Source organism: Patagioenas fasciata, chromosome 10, assembly GCF_037038585.1.
Source record: "Patagioenas fasciata isolate bPatFas1 chromosome 10, bPatFas1.hap1, whole genome shotgun sequence".
Classification (NCBI taxonomy): domain Eukaryota; kingdom Metazoa; phylum Chordata; class Aves; order Columbiformes; family Columbidae; genus Patagioenas; species Patagioenas fasciata.
This window is the reverse complement of record NC_092529.1, coordinates 12956098-12979670: the sequence shown is the minus strand read 5'-3', so window position 1 is coordinate 12979670 and position 23573 is coordinate 12956098. Positions and strand designations below refer to the sequence as shown.

Sequence of the window (23573 nt, the reverse complement as noted above, 5' to 3'; positions counted from 1 at the left end):
CATTGAAATGTAATAAATAGATTTTCTAGACCGTCATTCATATACTTAATCAAAACATTAAACAGAGTAGAATCCTGAATAGTTTTGGGTGGAATACCACTTGTGTAAATAAATTAACTCCTGGCCATTAGGAAGGGACTGTTCCTTTTGTCTTTTGTTTTGTTTTTTGATATGAAGTGATGTTAAGTATACAAAGATATTCATGCAAGTTTCTTGGTACTCCTCGCTAGAATCATTTGTGCCTTAAGCCCTGATCTCACAGCTGCAAGTGTTGTCCATCAAGAGACTGTTATATTCACTGTCTTTGTATTAAGGTGACTAAATTGAGGTAGCAGGTTACTGTGGGGTAGAATGCAGTCAGGCTTTGCCTGGGCAGGAGAAGTTTTATTGCACGAGTTTTGCTTTTACAGGGAAAAAATTCTCCCTCTCCTCCTTGTAATGAGTGGAGGATATTATGGTGGATGATGTATACATTGGAAATCCTGGGAACTACTTTATGTATGTCAAAGGAAAATGTACAGAATAATTACCAGTGTGGAGCAAATGCTGTTAGATCTAACATGTATTTTATTAGTCTGAGAGTTTACCTAATTTTACTGTAAACAGTTAGAGTGATTTTTCTTGGTGTTAAAAGCACTACCCTGTTATTTGTATAACAGATTAATTTGCCAAAGAAAGAGAGGAAAAACTACTAATAGCAAAAAGGATTACTCTCTATAAATATTACTGTTAAAGAATGTAATTTAATTTGGTGCTCTAATAAATTATTTTAATATGTATTTTATTACCATCATTTATTACACAATAAGGAGACATTTGGGCTGCAAATAGTGATAACATCTCTATAGAACTGTATTTGGATAGTAGTTTTTTTCCTGACACAGTAGATAATTAGGAATTATAAATTACACTTATACTCCTAAGCATGTTAGCTGGAAAGCATATCAGACTGTATGTTGTTCTTGGTGTCAGTTGAGGTCTTGATTTTCAAAAATTCTTGCACAGAGGCACGTGATGAGTTTCAATTTCTAGCAGCAAAGCAGATGTGTATTGCTTACCTGAGAGATTTTGACAAAGCCTTTGCCACCCATTTACTTTTTTGAATCAAGTTTATTTCATGTTTGTAAGTGAGAAGGTCATCATTACCAACTGTTTTGCTGGTATATTACTCTTGTTCCTAGTTGTCAGATAATCTCGTTTCAGATTTCCTGCAAAATTGGTGATACTAATTTTTTAGCAGGGTCAGTCCATCAGATTGGGTGCTTTCACTGGAAACCTGAAATAAGTTGACAGGGTATCACTGCAGCTTTTGTAGATGTGGGTAAACCAGTGTGTGTTATGTAATCAATGAGATATGATAATGTAGATCTCCAGGTCTGTGCCCACAGGCTGCTTCATCGGTGCTTGGATCACTTCAAATACCTCAACAGCATGGGCAAAGTATTTTCAACCTCTGTCTCCCAGGGACTTAGAGGAAGATCTGTAACTCTAGTAGTATACGCTAGGCCATGTAGAAGTAAAGGAGGCCACTTCAGTTTCTTTAGATACCCTGTCACACACCTGAATCTTTACTTTGTACTCTGTAAAATGATAAAAAACCTGTTGGGTTTCTCTGTCTTCCCTCTGCATTGAAGTAGTTAACTACTAAGGATGTAAGCAACCAATGTGCATCATTTGGTAGAACATACAGTCCTGCTTTGCTGAACTCTTGTTAACCCAGATGCCGGGTTAAATGCCACTGGATTATATATTTGAGGCTATTACTGTTCAGATTATCCATGATAGTAGACACAGATAATATGTTGACATACTCCGAGAGTGTGTCTGTGCAGACAGGTGTAAGCTCGCTCTACACTGAGGAGCCTGTATGTGAGCCATTTCCAGTCTGGAAGCCACCAGCATGTTGTGTGGCACTATGTCCAAGCTAAAACACTTCCTGAACTGAAGCTGAACTGAAGCTGACTCACATGCAGGTGGCTTCAAGAATACCAGCAGTGTGAGTTTGCATTCAGCTGCCCAGCTGTATCTATGTATTCACCATTCCACACTGCTGTGGAAGGACTTCAGTAGAAATCTCCAACCTTTTATTATTGTGCAGTTTTCTCTCAACATTCATAGGTTTAAGGCCTTCCAACTGTGCTCACGTTTACTATAAAGATAAGGATTAAAAACTATATTGACAGTAAAATTGGGGGTCCAATTCAAACTTGTGTATGTGCTGTTGGTTTGATTCAAATCTTAGAGTGTCTCAGTGGAGCACTTATGGAGTCATACAGCAGAAGCTATTTCATGTGACTACGAACCATTATTTCCTGGAAGTGTTTGGTATGAATCGTATTTCCTGGAATTAAATGTGTGATTACATATTTTTCCAGGTATTTTCCCAAGAAAGGAGAAGAGGTGTACTGTGTGGAATTATCTTGTGAACCACAAGACAATAGAGAAAAAAGATTTTGTTAGCTTTCCGTTGCAAAAGTATTCTCATAACTTCTGGTTGGCTTTTATAATCCCTCAACACTCTCAGCTGAGAAAAAGCATGCTAGGGTCTGCAAAATCTTGTGGGTTTGGGGCTGCAGAGTCCAGAGTGGACTTTTCAAAGCCTGTTGACTGGCTTTCCTCTTCCGTGGAAGGTTTTACCTCCTCTACTGCTTTAAAGTCAGGCTAGGGAGTGTTGCACAGTTAAACAGTTATGACCACAAGAAAATGTGATCATTTTGGCTGGTAATACAAAAAATATGAATGCGAGTGAATCCCATTATCAAATATTGAAATTATACCAAATAATTCAGCAGTTTTGCCTCCTCTTCCTCACTAGTCAGATTTGTGTTTTCACTGCTGATTTTGAGGAAGTGAAATATTATAAACTTTGGAGGAGAAGTACAATTTCAATGTACCTTCATGTAGTTTTAAATTTAAAACTTCTGGTTTTGACTTTTTACAGCTATAATGTGTGTTACATATAATTAAATAACATTATATATCATTAGAAACCTTGTAGATAGCAAGTGTTTACCATGGAATTTGCTATTAGATGAGCTATTGTGTTGGATCTCACTGGGAAGGAGGTAACTCACATAGTTTAAGAATAATCTAAATATATTTCAAAACTTTGGAATCTGAGGTGTAGATTTCCTTACCTATAATCATTCTGAGTGTGTTTGGTTTGTGATGGTTATGTCAGTGCTTATCCTCGGATATTAGATAACTTTAGACTGATAATTATGGTACAGATTTTGCTGTTTACCAGAGGTACCTACTTTACAGCAATTATTATAATGAATTAAGGATTAGGATTTAATCCTGCTGGTGGTAACTGCAGACAGGGTATATCTTTGTCCTACTGTCTTAAAAATCAGAAGAACATTGTGAAACTTTCCTATTTTTTTTTTTTTTTTTAGTTATGTTCAAAATAGCAGCAAAGTTTTTGTATGATGCCAATTGAAAACTAGGAAATGTTACTTGATGCAAACCACTGGAACATTGACAAAACTTCTGACTAGCCTTTCTTTGTAATTTTAATAGAGTCTGCTATCAGATAACTATAGAGGAACTAACCTAATCTTATTTAATTTAGAAGAAGAGTATTTTAGGTAATAATGCAATATGTTGTTTCTTCGGCTTTAAAGTCACAGAATACCTGTTGCTGACACTTTCTGTCAGAAAGCTTATGTTATCAGCCCTGAAAAGAAAAAGACCACCTTCTAGGGTTAGGACACATTTCTAAAACAGAAAGTTACAGACCTGTGTGTAAAAGATGGAGTTTTGTTACGTTTTTCTTTCTGTTTGAACCAGATGCTCAAAAGAGGAAATATTTAGATTTTATGTGGTGCATAAGTCCTCTGCTTTCTGCAAGGTGAGAGTAATTGTTGAATACAGTAGCAAATTGGTTTTCTTCTATTACAGTGCATTAAAAGGTTAAGATTTTAAAGAATATGTTATGGAATTGATGTTGCATTTGAGCACAACACATGAAAACACTGACAGTCTTTTACAAATTACTAGGCTGCAAGTTTCATGCATTATTATGAGGCTTATAGAAAACAATATACCTATATCTCATTTCAAATTAGCATTATGGGTATGTGACCCTTTGATATATTTTTTCTTTAATACCTGTCATTTAAAATAATTAATAGCTTTCATTTAAATTAAAACTGTTGGACACTTATGGCATCCGCTTCTAAACATCATTGAACTATGATTAAAATGAAAAAGACAGAATAATAAATGAGACTATCTAAGTGTATGAATAAAATGCAACTGTTTATCTAAAATTGATCCATGTCTCATAACTTTGAGAGTAAAATAAATGGGTTGTTTTTCTTTGACTCCATCAGAAATATTGTCCTATAAATATTTACATTAATACATTAAGAACTTTGAAATAAAAGTGAAATAGCTTTCTTGACATTTTTGCTGGCAAGCAAAGGACTAGAGAATTCCAAACTTTTAACTTACCTTGACTGTATGAAGTTCATGAGCTGTATTCTTATGTTTATTAGTGGTTGGAGTCTAAGGTTAATTTATGACTCATTTATCTGTGTTTATTTTTTAATGATTGACCTTATATGGTTCTGGAAAACCTTATATGGTTCTGGAAAAAGGCATAGGCCATAACATATTCTATTCTAAAAGCTATTAAGTATTACATGCTTTTTCTTGGCTGATAAGTCATAGTCTGTCATTGAATTCATTCCAGAAGATGAATATATTCATTTTATTTAGGAAAATAAGGGACAGATTATGGTCTTGCCAACATGAGCATATTAAAGTATAAGGAATAATTACACACAGCAAGATCTGTGCTTCCAACTACATGTTGTGAAAAGTACCTTTGTCATATGTCCTCACAAGCTATTTACAATGTGACCCTGCTAGCTTCTATGTAATTCTATAGGCTTCTGAGTGCTGTAAGTTTCTGTTGGCTTTGTACAGATTAAGGTGTCAAGATTCCAAAGGAAAAGATTCCTCATGAACAATTAGATCAAGAAACTTCTTTTCTAGATGTTGTATTTTATTTCTAGAACTATAGCGTTGTGGTGACACTATTAATAACTCTGTAGCAAAACATTTAACTAAATGTGAGGAAGATGTCCAGAGTTTTCTGTACTGAGGTGTCTAGGGTACAAAATCAGAAAGATCATATAAAAATATATTTTATCTATATTACTGATTTTTATTATTCAATCTGTTTTATTTGAATAATTCACAACAGATTTATGTAAGATATTTTAGATTTCAGGAAAGTGAATTTAAAAAAATCTAAATATCAAAGATATTTAAAAGCAAGATATTTCACAGAAATATTGTTAGATATCATATTGTAGTAAAACAGACTGAGATAAATGTTTTATGAAATAGTTAAATAATGAAAAATCTATAAAAGTAACTTTTTTGGCTAATCAGTTAATTTCATTTTTTGATTAGACTTGACAGGGTGTATTATTTGAAGAGTCCTCAGAAATTAATTGATTGGTCTAGTGGTTAAAAGAAACGTAGTATATAGAATGATACAGTAGTATGTGTTCTGTTTTAATGAGAATATAACTTTTTTTTTTTTTTTTATTAGACAGGAAGCTTTACTTGCTGCAATTAGTGAAAAAGATGCAAACATTGCCTTGCTTGAGCTGTCTGCTTCAAAGAAAAAGAAGACTCAAGAAGAAGTAATGGCTCTTAAACGAGAGAAGGACAGATTAGTACATCAGTTAAAACAGCAGGTGGGGAGACATTTATTTTCATGCTTTCATGGCGACAGAATATTGACATTATTTTCATTTGTACTATTTTATTCTAACCTCATTTTGAAAGTCTTCATGCCAGGCCTAACATGTGACAGCAGTTACGAAAGGTAGGAGGTGTTCAGTGTGTTTCTGTATTGCTTCTCTATAGTTGTTAAGTATTTAGCTGCACGTTTGCTTGGCTCATATTATATGCAGCCAATACACTTCCTGTTTTCCCTTCTCATATACCTTCCAACCTTCTTAATTACGTGAGACAGAGGAAAGCAGATGTTCTTTGCTATAAAACAAGATCTATCCATTCTATTGACTCTTTCTAACCTTCTTCTGTTCAATCATTGCCTTATTTATTGTAAAAGAATTATATTTTCAGAAGGTTTCAGGCTTTCTGAGAGGTTATCTGAAAATCACGATTATCCTTAAAATCCCAAATGAGTAAAAATCAGTCTTCAATACCATAAGTCATTTGAGGTTTTAATAAAAAAACATGTAGTTACAAATTCTAGAAACAGATTTTATCACAAACCAATTAAATTTATGTTCTTTCTTATAAATGATGAATATAACCATATTAGGCACAGTACGCGTGTACCAGACACAATACATAGGTCTCTTCTCTGTCTAATTAAAATGTTTAGAACTCTGCAGTGGCTGCTCGTCCTGATTTTTAAAAGGTGATAATCATAGCCGGACGAGGTACTGTAGGCAAGAGGACAAAGGATGTTCAGATAACCTGAGTATTACAGGCCTGTGCTGTGTGTCATGTATGTTGTTAAACACCTTTCCTCTTTCAGAATGGGTGAAAAAGATGAGAAAGATGTTTTCAGACAATGTCTGGAGGTGTTGTATCTGATGTCTTCCGTTGTGTGACGTTACTGAATTCTGTGAGTGTTACTTGAGGAGGAGAATACCATACACAAAATCATTCTGGTATCCTTAGTCTATCAAAGTAACCACACTGCTGTTGGGCAGTGTGTCACTTTACTAACAAGCATGCCATGTTAATAATGTTTAGGACAAACTGCATAGTCAATGTTATGATTCTTTATTCTGAATCATGCATTACATACTGTAGAATTCTCTGCACTCAATAACACAAAGTTTAGGTGAACCCTTCCTGCTATGCTAAATTCCCACTAGCTCTGACCTCATGCATCTAATCATTATAGCTTTTCCCCACAGGTCTATAAAAATAGGAAACAGCCCCTGAGCATGAACTTATCATCCACTCGTGATGTTGACTTCATCACAGACATTCCAGCCAAGTACCTCTGTTCCAGCCATGATGCACGCATGTCTCAGGTCAGTCAGCTGGCCAGGAGACATTTCACCCAAATTTTACATGCTAAATAGGCAGGCGTGCCTTATGTTTTTTTAGTATTTCATCCCACTGTATTGCATCAGAGCAGGTGGTGTTCCATGACAAACAATTTTAGGGATGTTTGCTTTTGAAAAGAGAAGGCAGTTATTTTATCTTTTAGACGTCTTCTTTTTTTACCTTTATCTTTTGTTACTGAAGAGTAAATGAAAACACCACTTTTCATGATGCCTGTCATGGATATTTTTAAAATGCTAATCAGAGAGTTGGACAAACTGGGGTTTTTGTTGCTGTTGTTGTTTTGTTTGGGGTTTGTTTGTTTATGTACCTTTAAGCTATTGCTGAAAATTGTTCAAAACACTCATAACTTTCTTCAGAGTGAAGGAACAGCAGAAGAGGATTGCTAGACAGGCATTGTTTTGGATAACTTGAGTTAGAATTGTAACCAAATACTTCAAATACCTCCATTATTTATAGTGATAAAGATCTTCAGTAAAGCTATTTAACTAGATTAAATTGATGCCAAAATAATCTCCCTGTTATCTCAGACACCGCAAAAAAAAGGAGACACCAGGAACAGGAATGTGGTTTAACTAGGTCACCACTTTATTACACTTCAGAATTATCTGATAATAGAGGTTGTAGAGATCATTCATACTTCTTTAATCCCTTTGGGGAGAACCACTGTCAACCCCAAAGCTTTCACATGTGCATCCGACACAAAGGCTTGTTAGTGCTGCTCTTCCTTGCTGGGACTGTGTTGCGCAGGGGAAAGGACAGATTCCACACTGTGTGATGTATCCAGCCTGTTCCTCAGTTTCTTCGAGATGCCACCTCCCGATCTATATCTAACTCACTGGAACTTCAGTTACTGATCAGCTATAGCATCATTTTTTATTCTTATGGCCTTATTTGTCCCACCCTCCATTTCCACAGCTGTTATGTGGCTGAAAGAAAGAAAAAAAGAAAGCACAACTTCTCCAGCCTAATGTGATCATGAGAGATATTTAGAAATATTAGAAGATTACTCACTAGATAATGCTAAACATTAGGCCCACAAATTCACTCCTGTCCTATACTGTAGGAGGAATTTTTGCTTTGAGATGCAAAATAACCTGCTGGGCAATGATAAAAACCTGCGTTCCCTTCATGTATATCCACAAGAGCAAATGGATTTTTGGTGCATCTACCTTTCCAATCAAGCAGAAAGTCTTCTGCTCATGGCTACAGGAGGCTGAGAACTTATCAAGGCAGCAGGGCAAAGGATGAGAAATGCAGACTTTAAAGAATCCAGGGAGTTTCTTTTTACGTTGCTCCTTTTCATGTTGCTCCTCGTGAAGGTTCTCTGTCAGGGATGGAAAAGCTTGGCTGCAGATGAAGCATGTGGCTGATAATCTTGTTAGCAGAGCATCAGAAGAGTAGGCTTTCCCTGTTCCATAAAGAGGTATCAGCTGGTAAATATGTTGCAGACAAACTCCTTTCTCCTTTAGCATCTGCAGCTCAGACATTTATTCTGATATATTTGTATCCTAGAGGAAGTCCCATTCCTGCTTTGTACATCAAACAGTGCATTTTCTGAAAATAAAAGATACTGTTATGTGTTTTCTGTGTTGCTACAAAATTGTTGCTATTACAGGTGCATCAGTTTTAGGAGATTTCTTCGTTGTATGTAAAAATATTTTCTACTGTGTTTCAGAAGAAAGTTGTTTTACTCCATTTATTTTTCTGTCTTCCTTTTACAACTCCTGGGCTACTTCTAATGTTCTCCAAATTTTGCTGAAAAGCGTTCACTTCAGAAGCAGACTTTCATTTCACCATTGCATTAGATCTGCAAAACAGAAGGGCAGTTGTTGCAGTGTAAAGCAGCAGTTCATATGGATGATGTCTTAAATCATGTAGCCAAGCTATTGGGAACCCATTTATAATTATTTTAGAGTGCTAACTGAAGTTAGAAATTTGTCCGAACATAATTTCACCTTACCTGGAAATCTACATGCAGTGTTGTAAATGTCAGTAAAGCTCATATAGAAGCAAAGTCCTAGAGTTCCTTTAGATAATCTTGTATTTTCCTCATACTGCAGAGTTCTTGTGGTGATGCTGCAGCTGAGCTCCCTGCATCTGCTCTCCTTATGTCCTGCACGTCTCCCAATAGCATCTTATTTTTTAAAGACTTGTCATTTTATTAAAGAAGCAGTAATTAGAAATTAGCCTTAAGTAAAGATGAACCGTACCATTTGAAATAGAAATTATTATTTCAATCAAGTTTTATTTTGTGATCTTTATAGATAGGTGAATCACTTTGTCCTACATAAGCTGTTGTGAAACTTCAGCCCTTGTGCTGCATCGTCTCTGACAGTTTGATTTGCTTTTTGCTTTTGTTTGCAGTTTGGGGAGTTTCTTTTGATCTCAGAAAACTCTGTAGGTCTCTGTTTTTGCTGTTGTCTCCTTCAGTGGCATCCTAGACTTCGTCATGTATTTGATAAACTCCAATTTCATATTTCTAGCAATTTCAAATCATGCTGTACTATGGATCATTGCAATGGATAATCCTTAAAAAAGCACATTATACTCCAAGCCTAGGATGCTGGTTTGCTATTTTTATTTAAATGGTAGCTTCAGAATTGCTATAGCACGGCAAGTCCTCTGCTGCTATGAAAAAGTAAGTATTAAGCAAAGGACTGACTACTGCTCCTTCATATAACACTAACAAGGCCAGTGAGGGTCACAATTAAAGGGAAGGGGTTGTGGAGTTTTAATGGATATATTTTGTAACATTTATGCTTGCTTACATGCTTGGAACATCATAATATTTGTAAATTAATTTACTGCTACTCAGAATGCTGTACAAGAGCTTTGGTGGCTCCCACCATGTGAGGTCATTGTAGACATCAAACCCCTGCTTCATATTTAAAGAGATAGGACACAGTTTGTAGTAGATGTCTTAAAGGTTCAGGAGGTCAATTCTGTTAAACTCAGTGGAGTAACCCAAAGTATTGAGGTTATTCATAGAATTTTATTGTTATTGGATTAAGGCCAGAAAAACAGATTCTATCGCTGTACTCTAATGTATCGCAGACTTGCACTAAGATTGAATTGCCTAAATGCAAATGTAGCTGCTTTTACCTCAGACTTATGCTGTGAAAAACTTCTCTAATCACTTTGTAGACTTGTGAAGTGTCCTGGTTTATTTTGTATGTGAGTTTTGCTCTCCTTAAGCTTCCTTAGGGTTGCTTCAGAAAAAGAATGTTAACATTGTGCCACAGGCAATGAGCATGAAAAATTTCATGAGAGGAGAAAAGTACCAAGAGCTTTTCAATATCTAAGAGAATTAGGTTATTGTCTAAAAAGGCACCATCCTGGCAAAGATAAAACAAATACAGTATACTGTCTGTTTAGGCATGAATATTCATGTTAGTGTATCCATGTCATAAACCTGATATTATTTTATGTATTTTAGTTGGAATGTGGTTTGCATTACAATGGTGAAGACAGTTATTACTCAGTTTGGAGGGAAAGTGTTTGCTTCCCAAATGTGCAACCTCCCCCACCCCTAAACTCAAAAAGACACTTGCATCATTTTATTTTTAATTAAGCAATTATATTTTTAGTCATGAAATGTCAATGTTTTCCACATTGACAAATGTACTGATTTCCATTGCCTGCAGACTGGCAAAGGACATCCCAATAGTAAACTAAAATTTAAATAGAATTAAACCAGAACTAGAATATAACAAAAAAAAAAAAAAAAAAAGTTTAAAAAGCATCAAGTGCATTTTTCCCCCTTTTTTTAAAGTAGTTTGTGACTTAAATAATGCTACTAGCACCAAATAGGTAGTTGAATGCCTTTCTCCAGTTTTTCTATTCCAATTTTTCTGACCTTCAGGAATATCAAACATATTGTAAACTACTAAGACATTGATTTTGAAGTAATTTGTCATGATTTTTCACACTGAAAAAGAAAAAAAAGCATATTAAAGAAGTATAATGTAGTACCTTTGTAAGGGCATGAGAACATATGTGATTTATTTTAAATATGAAGCTACACATGTACATATATTAAAGATCAAAATATTATTTATGTAAGTTGAGCAGTCTTTTCATGGATTGTGACTATGTGATTTTCAATAAAAGTCCTGTTATTTCTAAGCTGGAAGAAAAGCTTTGGTTTTATCTCAAGTTCTGGCATACATCTACACTTTTTTTCACATTATATTTTGATAACCTAGGAAAATTATTTGTAGCACTGTGTCCACCTGTAAAATTAGTAGCAATAATACTGACCTCTGTGTTGCAAATACCTTCCCGTGAGAAATGAGCATATTTAATTGTCAAGATTTAAATACAATTTAGCAGCTGCAATCTGTCAGTTAAATATATATTGTTTAGATCTTTAAATAAATGGGAAGCATAGTAATGCACTCCCAGCAAAACAGAACCACTGGAATTGTTTTGATTCATATACCAAATGCTGTATTTTGAGAGCCATAGAACTTTGTAGCAGGCTTAAAAAACCTTTCAGAAATACAGTATTAAACAAGATCACCACGAGGTCTTGGCTGAGTGATTACATAATATTTATAATCACCTCAGCCAAGATTCCTTTTGAGAATTATGAGACAGCTATTTTTAGAGAAATTCATATAGTGATGCAATCCTTCATGAAATAATTAGCTTAAAGTCCATTTTTAGAACATCTCAAGAGATTTGGGTAAGAGCAGAAGATGCTGCTATGTTACTGATTCATTCTGAACTTGGATACTGCAAGAAAATTTCCCAGTTGCCTCTTTTCACTTTTGGGATTTGAAGCCAAAAATGTAAGTGGAGTTGGCCAAAATGCAAGGTCTTCTGACTCCTTGAGAGCATTTTATTTTTCTTTTCAAAACATGAAATTAGAAACCTTTCCAGTATTTTCAAGACTGCAGGTGTACTGAATATACTGGCCAGAGGCAAAGCTAGTGTTTGGCAATCTTCTCTAGTCTATTAGTTCACTGCTCTATATTTCATCACATGAACATATTGCTAATGAAATAAAAAGTGTGAGAAACAATTAAGGAATTTAAAAAATCTGTGTAACCAGTTTCTCAGCAAATTAAGCACTAGCAATATTTTCTCCTGCATGCAATACATAGATGGATTTCTTACTAATTAGCATCCAAATACTTCAAATAACTCAGCCTCAAAGAAGTAAAATGGAATTGAAGGCAACATGTTACACTGCATCTGCTTTTCTGATTAAGTATGTCAGAAATAGTGCTCATGTGATATTATGGTGGCGACATCGAGCACTGAAGAACAAACAAAATACCCTAAGTTATATTTTCCCTGTTAGATTAATTCAGCTGTATTGCGCTGCACATTTTATGATATTGAAAGTATTTCTACTGCTGTATAAGCAAAACAACAGGATTAGAAGTTGTGATTGTGACTGGCAGCTCAAAACATTCTTCTGCAACACTGTGCATTAATTAATTGCATTTAAGCTCCCTAACGTTTAACAAGTGTGGAAGCAAAAAAGTCTTGATGCTTTCTTATAACGTCTGTAGACATCATCACCTGTAGACCTTGTGATCAGCAGCACTCTCCTGGTATTTTGTTGGTTCTGAATCAGTATTGCTTCTGTTTCTGATGTCAAACTAGGTTAATGTTTCTGAATAATTTGAATTTCCTAAGTGGCATTATTACAGGAGCACAGAATACTACATTATTGTTATATTCACAGATCTGCTTCAGAGAGAGATTTACTGTACTGTTGAGTCTAAATGTTACTGCACAGTAAATAGAATCCATGTTATGAAGCCATTCACATGGGTACTGCAGACAGATTTGACCACTGTGCAATATTTTTTCCTCTTCTGTTTATACTGTCTGCTGTCACTCATAATACTGGTCATGCTCAAGCTTTGAGCACATAACATGAACAAAGGAGTAGTCTGAGACTCTTAAGTTTTAGGAGTTTTATTTTTATTACAGTTATGCTACATGAGTTCCTTGTTTTATTTTGGGTAGGTAAGAATAGATGTTCTAATAACTTCATATATTGAACTCTCATATTAGGAAAATCAGTCTAGTTATTTTTTCCTTAAAAAAATATCAGGCAATGTAGAAAAACAGCTATTAATCCCTGATTTTAAATGTGTCTGTTTAGATCCTGTTGACAGCAATACAAGCAGCCCATGCATCCAATGGTCTTAAATTTACTTACTATTTTAAAAATCCTTGTAGTTTATACTTTTATATTAATTAGAACAATCCTAAGGCAATATTTCTGCATGTCTTATTACTGGGTTTTATTCTTCTCATTTTTAATCGGTATTTTGAATCTGTATTTTTGAATTTTAATCTGTAATTCTCAATTTTGCCAAGTACAAGCATCTTAGATATAAACCCAATGTGGACAGGCTTGTTTAGAGGTGAAACAACAGGGTGCCACTTCTCCCTACAGCTTAACGCAGCAGGATTCATATGGCACAAGATAAAAAAGAGAATGTGTATGCGTGTGTGGCTAATAGCGTTTCCCTGATTGAATGGGATAATTCAGAAGCAATGTGGTGTTGGGAAAAAATGAAAATCTTGTCAGTGTTCACACAACGCTTTTCACATATTGTCAGTAAGATTTGACAATTTTTATAATAAAGTGAAGGGACTCGAGTTATAACTGGATATGGCATCACTTTTTCCTGTTTATGTGCTCAGGAATCCAAATTCTTTTGGATGGTATTTTTACACAGCTTTTTAAACTTTTGATCTGATTGGCTCAATAGGTAAAATGGGTATTAAATAGGTAAGATTAGTGAATATCTTAATTATATAAACAATTGAACTCCCATGGCAAAAAGTGGTGGGTTTTTTTTCTCCGTTAGACATTTTTGAAACAAGACCTTAAGTTGTACTACAAAGTACCCAATGATAATAAAGCTAAATATGGTTTAACGCTTGATCTCAAGTACAGGGCTAAGCAACCAGTTATTTAAAAAAAAAAAAAAAAAAAAAAAAGAGTAAAAATTTGGTGTCCAAATTTTCTGCTCCTGTGATGGTTAAAACTTATCATTTCTACAATCTAGGGTCAAACAAAAATTTATTACAGCCAAGTTGCCTCTGTAAAGCATATTGAGACAGTGTTGTGACATTATCTCCAATTGGTTCATATTCCAATATACCATCCATGTGTTGAAATAAATGTTTTATTGCATATAATGGAAGAAACATAGTAATTTCAACTTAGCCTATATTTTGTATATGATACAAATGAGAGAGCTGGGCTTGGTAATGAAATTGCAAAAATTACAACTGAAACAAACTGTTCAGACGTTAAACATGCCGAAAGACAATCAGTGCTTCTAACCAGAGATTTGCCATTTCAAAGGTCTTGTTTACCTACTGAAATTTCTTATTCATGTTTGGTTTTAAATTATTATTATGAGAAAGTATCTTTTTAACGAGTTATTTCCTGTTGTAAAAGAAAAAGGAAAAAAATTGAGAACTTTACCTTCGTATGTGGCTTGTCTACATTTAGTAGGACCTGGCCTGAGATGTCCTCCGGCAGCTACTGTTTCAGAGCTTTAATTATGCTTTTTAACCCATTTCTTTGTGTCTATGTTCTTACATACTTCTGTGTAATTACCAAGTTTGGTAGTAGGACTCAGACAAATACTTTTAGCATGACTTTAGCCTATACATTACTGAGTATGCTGTATTATTACAAGATATTTCCTGTGCTTCAAACCATACTTTTAATTTGCAGACTTCAAAAACACAACTCTAAATGCAGAGACCACAACTAAAAAATCAGATGGACTGTGTTCAAATCAACATAACTTTGTTCAGTTACCAGTGTCAGGAAAGTTGAAATTTGGCCTTAGTACTTCAGATAAGTGTCTGCTTGGTGCTTGAAACTGCGGCCTGTCTCTGTCTGCCAAGTGTCTAATACCCCAGCTGGTGTTTGTGAGACTGTTATCCTTCAGTTCATGAGGAGGGAGACTTACTATGAGCTCTATCTTCTTTCAGGATAAGTCAGTCATATTTTATAATCTTGCAAAGCAGCAGGTGTAATGGTTGTTAATATCAGTTAAATAGCACTTTAATGAAGAGAAAAGCCCTGAATTATATGGAAAACGTATATGCCTATGTTCAACAGTAAATTATCAGATCCAAGTCTTTGAAAATACCTGTGTTGGAGGCTGCTTTCCGTTGCTGCACAGGAGTCAGAGTATCTAATTTGAACAGTAGTTGCTTTTGTATTTCACCTGGGAGAAATGTTGGATTTCATGAAAATTTGGAAGCTACTCAGTACTGTTTCGTATTCCCTATTCTCTGTCCTGTGAAACTAGGTAGGGCAGGTAGGGCCTGAATAATAAGTGTTCTGGTTACATGTGTGTTACAAATGATAGGAACTGTAAGATTTTAACGTAAAACATGTGAATTAATTTTAATATATGACTAGATATGGAAGAAAAAAGAAAAATGTATATGCTTTCCTACCATGAAAACGGTGAAAACTGTGTTCTGTACTTCATATGCAACAGTTGTATCATTAATGAGGTAAAAAAGAACAAGAGTTAAATGAGGAGTAGCCGAACTTTTCTCCAGTAAGCTATCACAGACACTTTTAGGCTGCATGCATCCTGTCTCTCACACTTTCCAGGACAAGTCATACACTATAACAGGAAAACATGCTTATTATCCCGTTTGGAATTTTAACAGGGGAAAAAAATATGTTCTTCAATGGAGGTGGGAAACAAAGCAGCAAAGCACATGTTAAAATATAGTTAGCAGTAGGAATATAAGAACGGATTACATTACAGGGATGTTATAAAAAGAAAATGCATAATTAAAGCACTCAGTAAAACATAACTCTACCCTGTAGTGATGCATTCCAACACCCATGCGGTTATGATTATGATAGATATTTAGCATCTGGAGTTCCTGGTTAGTTACCGTGCTGTAATTTTTTTGTTATCTTTTCGTTACTGATGAGTGCTTGCAAACTTATAGTCTTTGTAACTTCAGGGTTTTTTCTATTGGAATTTTTTTGGTGTCTAAAAACTCACTGCGTAAACAACAAAAAAAGCATGAATTGAATATTATCATGTATTTCTAATTATTATAAGATAAGAAAATTTATTTTGGAAATAATTAGCATTATATTGCTAGCATTATACTGTTAGAAGTGGTCTGAATAATTAGCATGAAGTAATACAAGCTCTTGAGTACTTTCAAGTATATTGAAGAATACCGAAGTCTATTTCTTCTGTGCAGTTCTAGTATTGGCAAAGGATTCTTCAAAGCAATAACCAATAAACAGACGCTTCAACTTGCAGAAAAATGACACAAATCCTTCTGTCAAAACCATAGTTGGTGGATATAACAGTTTGTCTTGTTTAGCCATGTTGATTCAAGAAGTGTGATACCATTAAAAGCAATTTAGAGCAGTCTCAGGGTTAGGCTTTTAACAATAATAACCTTGGAGTTATCTTTGGTTTTTTGCTTCAGCTAGGTAACTAGTGAACCAGTGCTCAAAAATCTCTAAGCAGAACGAAAGCTCTGTGAGTTTCTAGATTTTAAATTCCCTGTTTTAATAATTAAACCACAGGATATCTCCAGATTAGTTTGTAGACCTCATATCTGCCTCACTTCCATATTATATAGGGAAAAATCTTACCCTATTGAAAGTGAATATTCTAGAAATGTTTCAAATTTCATTTAGTGAAGAGAGATTGAGAAGAAAATCAAAAGTAATAGCTATTGAATGGTATTACACCTATATCCCAGAGCAACAAATCTTACTATTTTTCCTCATTTGAACCTCATTCATGAGAGTTTTGTTAACTTGATCCAGATGACAGATCAAAAGCATAGTTCCCTCTTGCCACCTTGCTAAAATATTTTTTAAAAGACAGTTTTAATATTACAGTTTTACAGTTACAGATTGCTGTTAAGCTATTTAGTCTGTTACTAGTCAATCAAAGACTTTCATTTCACTTCAGTAGATCCTTACCTAAACTCAACATAATTTTAGGAGGACAAGAAATATCTGTCAGTTCTCTTACTGTGCTAGATCATAAATTCTTTGGTAAGTGGGTTAAAAATTCAGTTACACATACCATTCACGACCTTGACAGCTTAGCAAATAGTGATATTGAATGATCAAAGACAACTGTTCCAAGCCCTAAGGGTTAATATACCTGTGCACATAGATTTAAGCTGCTTTTAATTTCTCTATCATTCCTTTATTTTAAAACGGTTGCAGTATTTATTGAATGTAGTCGATAAATTTAAAGCAAAATAATCTGAGGGAACTGTTTAGGCTAAACTAATAGGGCTATACACGGTTTGTAGGAGATGCAGTTAATTGCTGCCTTTTACAAGTTAACTATTTTTTTCTTTCCTAGTATAAATCCAAATTAAAACCTGTTCCTTCTCAGGTGTGCGCCTGGTATTCACTGAGCATTTTCAAAAAAAATCGTTGGTATGATAATTTTGTTGTCAGAGCTTTGGCTATGTAAATATTGATAAACTCTGTTTTCAGGAAAACCACATAAATAATATCAGTTTTGAGAGGAAAATATAAATAAAATTTTGAATTATATAATATAAATATATCATATATGGGTTACCTTGTGCAGAGTAACATATGATGCAAAACTGGATAAGGTACATTTTAAATGCAGGTACAATTATTACTCTAATTTTAATGCATTACGCATTCCAAGACTGAGTTTCCCAATCAGCCCAGAAGGGTCATATTGTTCTTTCGAAAGTATAATCAGAAAAAGTCTTGGATGTTCTTGAATAGGAAATTTTCAAGTACGCTGAAGATGTTGCAAGACGTGATGGCATTGCCAAGTCAGGAGGTGGCATTTTTCCTCTCATAATCAGTACTGAAGCAGTGTCTCAATGTGTTGATATGGGACCCAGACCATGAGGATTTACTGTCTGAGAAACCATTCTGCCAAAATTTGCACACCTTCCTGTGTGTTTGTGAATGTGCTTGTATGTTAAGTGTAGGCATGTGAAGCTCTGGGGTACTGAATGGATTCCAATGTGGTTAATTAATTTCTTCCTCAAATAAAAATGTACCTGGCATTTTGAAGCCTACTTAAGATTGAGAGTTAGCAAGGGAAGCAAACAGAAGTAATGTTATACATTTTTGTTTAGAAGGACCTGAAAAAGATTGTATTGTTTCTCTGGATGGCTGTACTTTTGTTCCTCCTCCAGAAATCCTCCTGTCCATGCTCCTCAAAAGTCCTGCTTTGAAATGTTTGCAATCATACCATGTTTTTTACTTCTTAAGTCAAAACTAAGCATTCCTGGAAAACACACTTCAGTGTGGAAGTATAGCACTGTGACAGTACCTAGAGCAAAGATAAACAGAACCTCAAAATCATAGTAGTTATCATTGTCAAGAGTCAACAAATAAAAACAAACGCTTTTAAAAATAATGTTTTGCAAAATATTTAGCATCATTTTGAGGAATTAATGACAATCATAAGTCATCTACAAGTTAGATGGTTTAGTGATCACTTGAGTGGAAAAGAGATTCTCATTTGACATTTATGTATTTTGCTTCTAAAACAGGCACACTGAAGGAAGCCTACTACAGCATTAACATTTCTTTGTGCACATTTTACTGCAATCTGGCATCCAAACGGAAGAAACATTAGAAGTAGTTTATTTATATTTCAGCACCGAATTAGAAAGATGACATCATCCATTTACAGTTCTTATCCCGTGACATGTCTAATCCCCAACACCTCATTACAGGGGACACTTTTAGCATTGCATATATCATCTTGTTTAACTTTTGCATTCTTTTATGGAATACAGTTGAAAGGTAGGAAATTTAAGGCTGTTCATCGATAAGAAAATAAACTAATAAATTTGAGGAGCTTCCCCAAAGAGGCAGGATATTACAGTGTTTACAGTAAGCGGGTTATTATTTGTCTATTAATTCTCCATCTTTTCCGCTCCTTTGTTCAAAAGGCCTTCCTCTTTGAATCTAAAGACAAACAGACCAACCATGATGATTCTGATTGTGTTGGTCTTTTGACAGAACTGGTAGAAACTCATACAGCTGTATGCTTCCATCTTCTTGCCTAGGATGGAGAAAATGAAATGGTTCAAAATGTGCAGAAAACAGTGTTAAAAAATGTGCGATGATACCATGTCGTGCCAGTGCAATTCCTGTTCAAAGGAATCCACCACTTGACCTGCAGAGGGCATTTATTCTGTAACACACTGAGAAGATGCTCTTTTACTGCTATAGAGATACTCAGAAAGAGTCTGAAGAGAGGAGTTGTGTTTAAATTAATCTGTTTAAATTGGTCCTTTAGAACTCATTAGTTTGGGCAAAGTCCTGGGGCAACGTGTTCAGCCAGAATTGTCACTGGAGTTACCATGAATGCTGTTACCTTGAAGCATGGGTAGAACTGAACTGTGGCTTTTTGCAACTGATTTCAGTTTGTTATCTTTTCTGTTCACCAAAAGTGTCCATGTGCAAAGTAGACATTTTACGCTCAACCAACTCAAATGATGTCCACATAGAGAACTGACACAAAATAAATAATGTTCCTTCATGAACAAACTTTCTCCTATTAGGTTTCAGGTGAAATTTTTGAAGATGACATTAAATGTGTTAAGACTGCTATCTTTTCTGTCGTCATCTGCATTATATTACATGTATATGTCTCTAATTAATTATTCTAATTTTGGAAGAGGTCTCTCAGAGTTGACAGCATTTTCTTCTGGGCTTTGTCAGTTCAAAAATAAGTAAAACTTGATTACAGTTTAAGAAGTTTGCCTGAGACAGACTTCAGTCCTACCAACAGAAAAAATCAGTACTGGATCCACTGGTGTTGGGCAATTGGTTGTAAGATATTTTTGGTATTATGAGCAAGGTTTGAATTATTCTGGTCTATGTATTTCACATGGTGGAATAATTGCAGTAGTGATAAAGAACAGTGACGTATCTTGTTATCTCATGGTGACATTTTAATATCTGTACACAGCAGGAGCTGAAGTGCTGACCCTTTTTTCAAGATCTATAGCTAAGAGTTTCTTGCGTTCAGTAGCATGTGTCAAGTTCCATAATCACTTATTTCCCTAAGCGCCTGTGTCTGTATCAGTTAGTTTTCAGATTCTTTTAACTTGCTGTTTAGCAGAGTGATCCTGGTGTAAAATTAAAATGGTTAAGCCAAAACAAAGTTTTTAGCATAATTATTAAAGATTGTTGTCGACAAGTCTCAGTAGCTAACTGTAAATATTTGAAGTACACTTCAAATATTCCTTGCAGTGAGATTTTACAGGTAAATTGGGAAGACATAATAATAGACTGGGAAAAATAGGAAATTGTTCTAAAATAGTAAATTTTGAAAAGCTGAATACCTTTGCTGACACCCTTCAAACTCAGAATCCTTGATTATATAATTTTCTGACATCTTTTTGGAATTTTACTCACGCAAAAACTGAGACAGAAGATGTGTTCACATACTTCGTTATGTTTTTCTATTTCTGTTTCCTTTTCTTTGTGAGTCAGCAGTCCAGACTTCTATTGTTAGATCCTTACGGCTACAAGAAAAAAAAAAAAAAAGAAAAAAGAAAAAAAGGCGCTAAGAAAGAGCATCTTAAAACACTGTTAGTGTAATCTGTTCCAGCATGTAATAGAATTGTCTCACTTTACATCTTAAACAGACACAAAACAGAATGAAACTGATGGCAGATAACTACGATGATGACCATCATCACTACCACCACCATCACCATCACCACCATCATCGATCTCCTGGGAGGCCACAACACTCCAACCACAGACCGTCTCCAGATCAGGTTAGTCACCTCTCTATTCACCTTCAGTTTTATAAATTTACTACTTTGATATTTCAAGATAAAATAAATATTCGAAAGGAATAATAAGCACCTGATGTGCTCTTTGAACTGAAACTAATAGCTCTAGTTTTTATTTCTATCCCGGAAACAATTTAAACATTTTGGCTTTTTGTCTGGTGTCTTATATTTTTCTTCTCTTTCTTTAGAAGTTTTGCAGCTATTTTCAGCATTTCATGACTCAACTTTTTCAGTTGAAAATGAGTGAAAAATCTCCTACTTGCTGATTACTAGTGATTACTGGTTAGTTCTGTTTCCAATTCATAGAGATAAGTTTAATGAGTTTATAGAAGAAAGCAAAATGATCTGAAAATGACCACGATATTAAAAAAGCATTAGGCTTTCTGAGGGAATAGAATGAGAAAAATAGACTGAGGCCAAGAGACATGAAAAATCATCTGTCTACCACCTTTGTGTTACTGAAGCCCAGATACTGGTTTCAACTAATAATTCAACAAATCAAGAACCTCAAAGATGGTTTGAGGGACAAGACAATGTAAGAAAACTAACATTTAGTGATTAAGCTGCTTTTCAATGGACAATAACAGGTTATGCAGGAAAGAGAACAGATTAAAAGAATAATGAAAATCTGTATCACAACATTTTCAGGAACTTAAGAAATTATATGAACGTTGGAAATAAGTACATTATTAAAGACAGAACACATGAAATACAAGCTGTTTTACTAGTATTTACTAGTACTTGTGTTCTCAGTTTTATTCTGAACTATTTATGATGACGTTCAAAGCGCTCTCTCCTATGATATAGGTGATCCTTGAAGGCTCAAGGAAGGCAAACACTGTTCTCCTCTTTATAAATATAATATTGGGGGATTTCTGAGTAACTTTATTTCAGATCCTGAAAAGTTATGGAATAAGTTATTAATCAGTGAATCAATAGAAAGCCGGTGGTCTTTCTACTATTCATTTTCACTAGCTTGATGTGTGTGTCAGACAGTATGATGTTATCTATCTATCCATCTGCCTATCTATCCATCTCAGTTCGTATATTTGCTTCATCCTCATCCTGTTTTCCTAATCATCAGCTGGTAGTTTCCATCTTAGCCCAGAAATACAATTTTTATGTTACATTCTGGAAGATACAAAATTGTTTATCACTATGTACTCAGCTTATTCTTGCACTCTTTCCTAGGTGACAGTTTAGGGCTTCTCTTTAAAACAGAATGCAGGTATAGACATAGCATACACATCCTATATTTAATCTGCTTGGATTTCTTAAGCAGAAATCTGATTTTGTTTGATAGCGTAACTGGCTTTACAGCTTAAGAACAAAGTGGTATCTGTGACACACTTTGAATTCATAGGGCCTTTAATGGTGTCCCACCATATATTTGTAACATACAAGTAAATACATTAATTTGTAATGTAATTAGCATATAATGTAAAATGCATTACGAGAATAAAAGCTGCAACTAGAAATAATGCTGGAAATGACCATGAGAGGGTTGTGCAACTGTTACGAATAACATGCTACAGACAAATTTTCCATTACTCATTGTCAGACAGGAGAGACATTTACAGCAGTCTTACAAAGAGGTCTGTCCTTTATCTGATTCTGTGGAGTATTTTTAAATAAATTATTTCAGTGCTGAAATAGAAAGAAAACTTTAATATTGTTGATAATGAATCAAGCTGCAAGAAGCTGCAGGTCTAGTAGGAGCAATTAAACTGGTCCATAAGTTGATCCAGTCTCAATAAACTGGAGAGATAATCTAGAATAAGGAATGTGAAATTCAGCAGAAACACATCCATTTACCGGTCACATTTAATAGTCACTGATGAGGCAATAGCATGGAAAAAGGAATCTGGATTGCACATAATACATGGCAACAATGGAATACCATTGCCATGAAGTTGGATCTAATTCTGGGATGGATGTAATGCTGGAAAAGAAGCAGGTAGAAATTATTCTGTTCTTTTAAGCCCTGGTGAGACCTTATCTGAAAAGCTGTATACGGTTTTGATAATGTTTTACAACAGAAAAACTGGAAACGGCCAAAAGGAGAGCAACAAGAATGACAGGAGTTTTAGAGAACATGATCTGTGAGGAAGGCTTAAAGAACTGGGTTTGTTTAGTCTAGAAAGTACTAAGGGGGAGACATAAGTCTTCTAATACATAAAATGTTTTTGTAAAGAAGATGATGATCAATTGTATTCCAGTGCCCACTGGAGAAAGAATAGGAGTGCTAAATTTAATTTGCACCAAGAATAACTAGCTTAGTTCTTAAAAACCCCCCTTTTCACTATGTGTTTAATGAATCTGTAAGGGGAAAGAAAATGTGGACATTCTTGCATATTAGTGTGATGGAAGCTCCTTTCTTGGAGATTTTTAACAAGTTAGATTAATATCTGTTGCACTTGGTAATAACTTTATTTTGTCTTATGTTGGTGCATTGGGCTTGGAGTAGGTTTTACTTAAGTTAGTTTGATGACATTCTTAGCAGGAAGTTAATGCTGTTTGGGAGGGCATATGGAAAAACTTGATTCTGCATCCACACAGTGGAAAACTGAAGGTATAATATCCAAAGAATTTCCACACTTTATTGCCAGTCATGGTAGTTATTACAACTATCAAATCTTCTTACTTCCCGTAGTAGAGGAGTTTTTTAAAGACATAAA

The 23573-nt window shown here is 34.8% G+C and overlaps 1 protein-coding gene across 14 annotated transcripts in view; it reads left to right on the top strand.

Moving 5' to 3' along the window:
* The window catches only part of ERC2 (ELKS/RAB6-interacting/CAST family member 2), a 433731-nt gene that overhangs the window by 293935 nt on the left and 116223 nt on the right, over positions 1-23573 (top strand). For all 14 annotated transcript variants that reach the window (XR_011740737.1, XR_011740732.1, XR_011740731.1 and 11 more), the window contains 2 exons: positions 5570-5717; positions 20743-20877. Coding sequence is in view for 1 of the 14 variants with exons in the window: in XM_071813173.1 (XP_071669274.1) it covers positions 5570-5717; positions 20743-20877 (283 nt within the window). In the remaining 13 variants the exon portion in view is untranslated. The remainder of the gene's footprint in view (positions 1-5569; positions 5718-20742; positions 20878-23573) is intronic.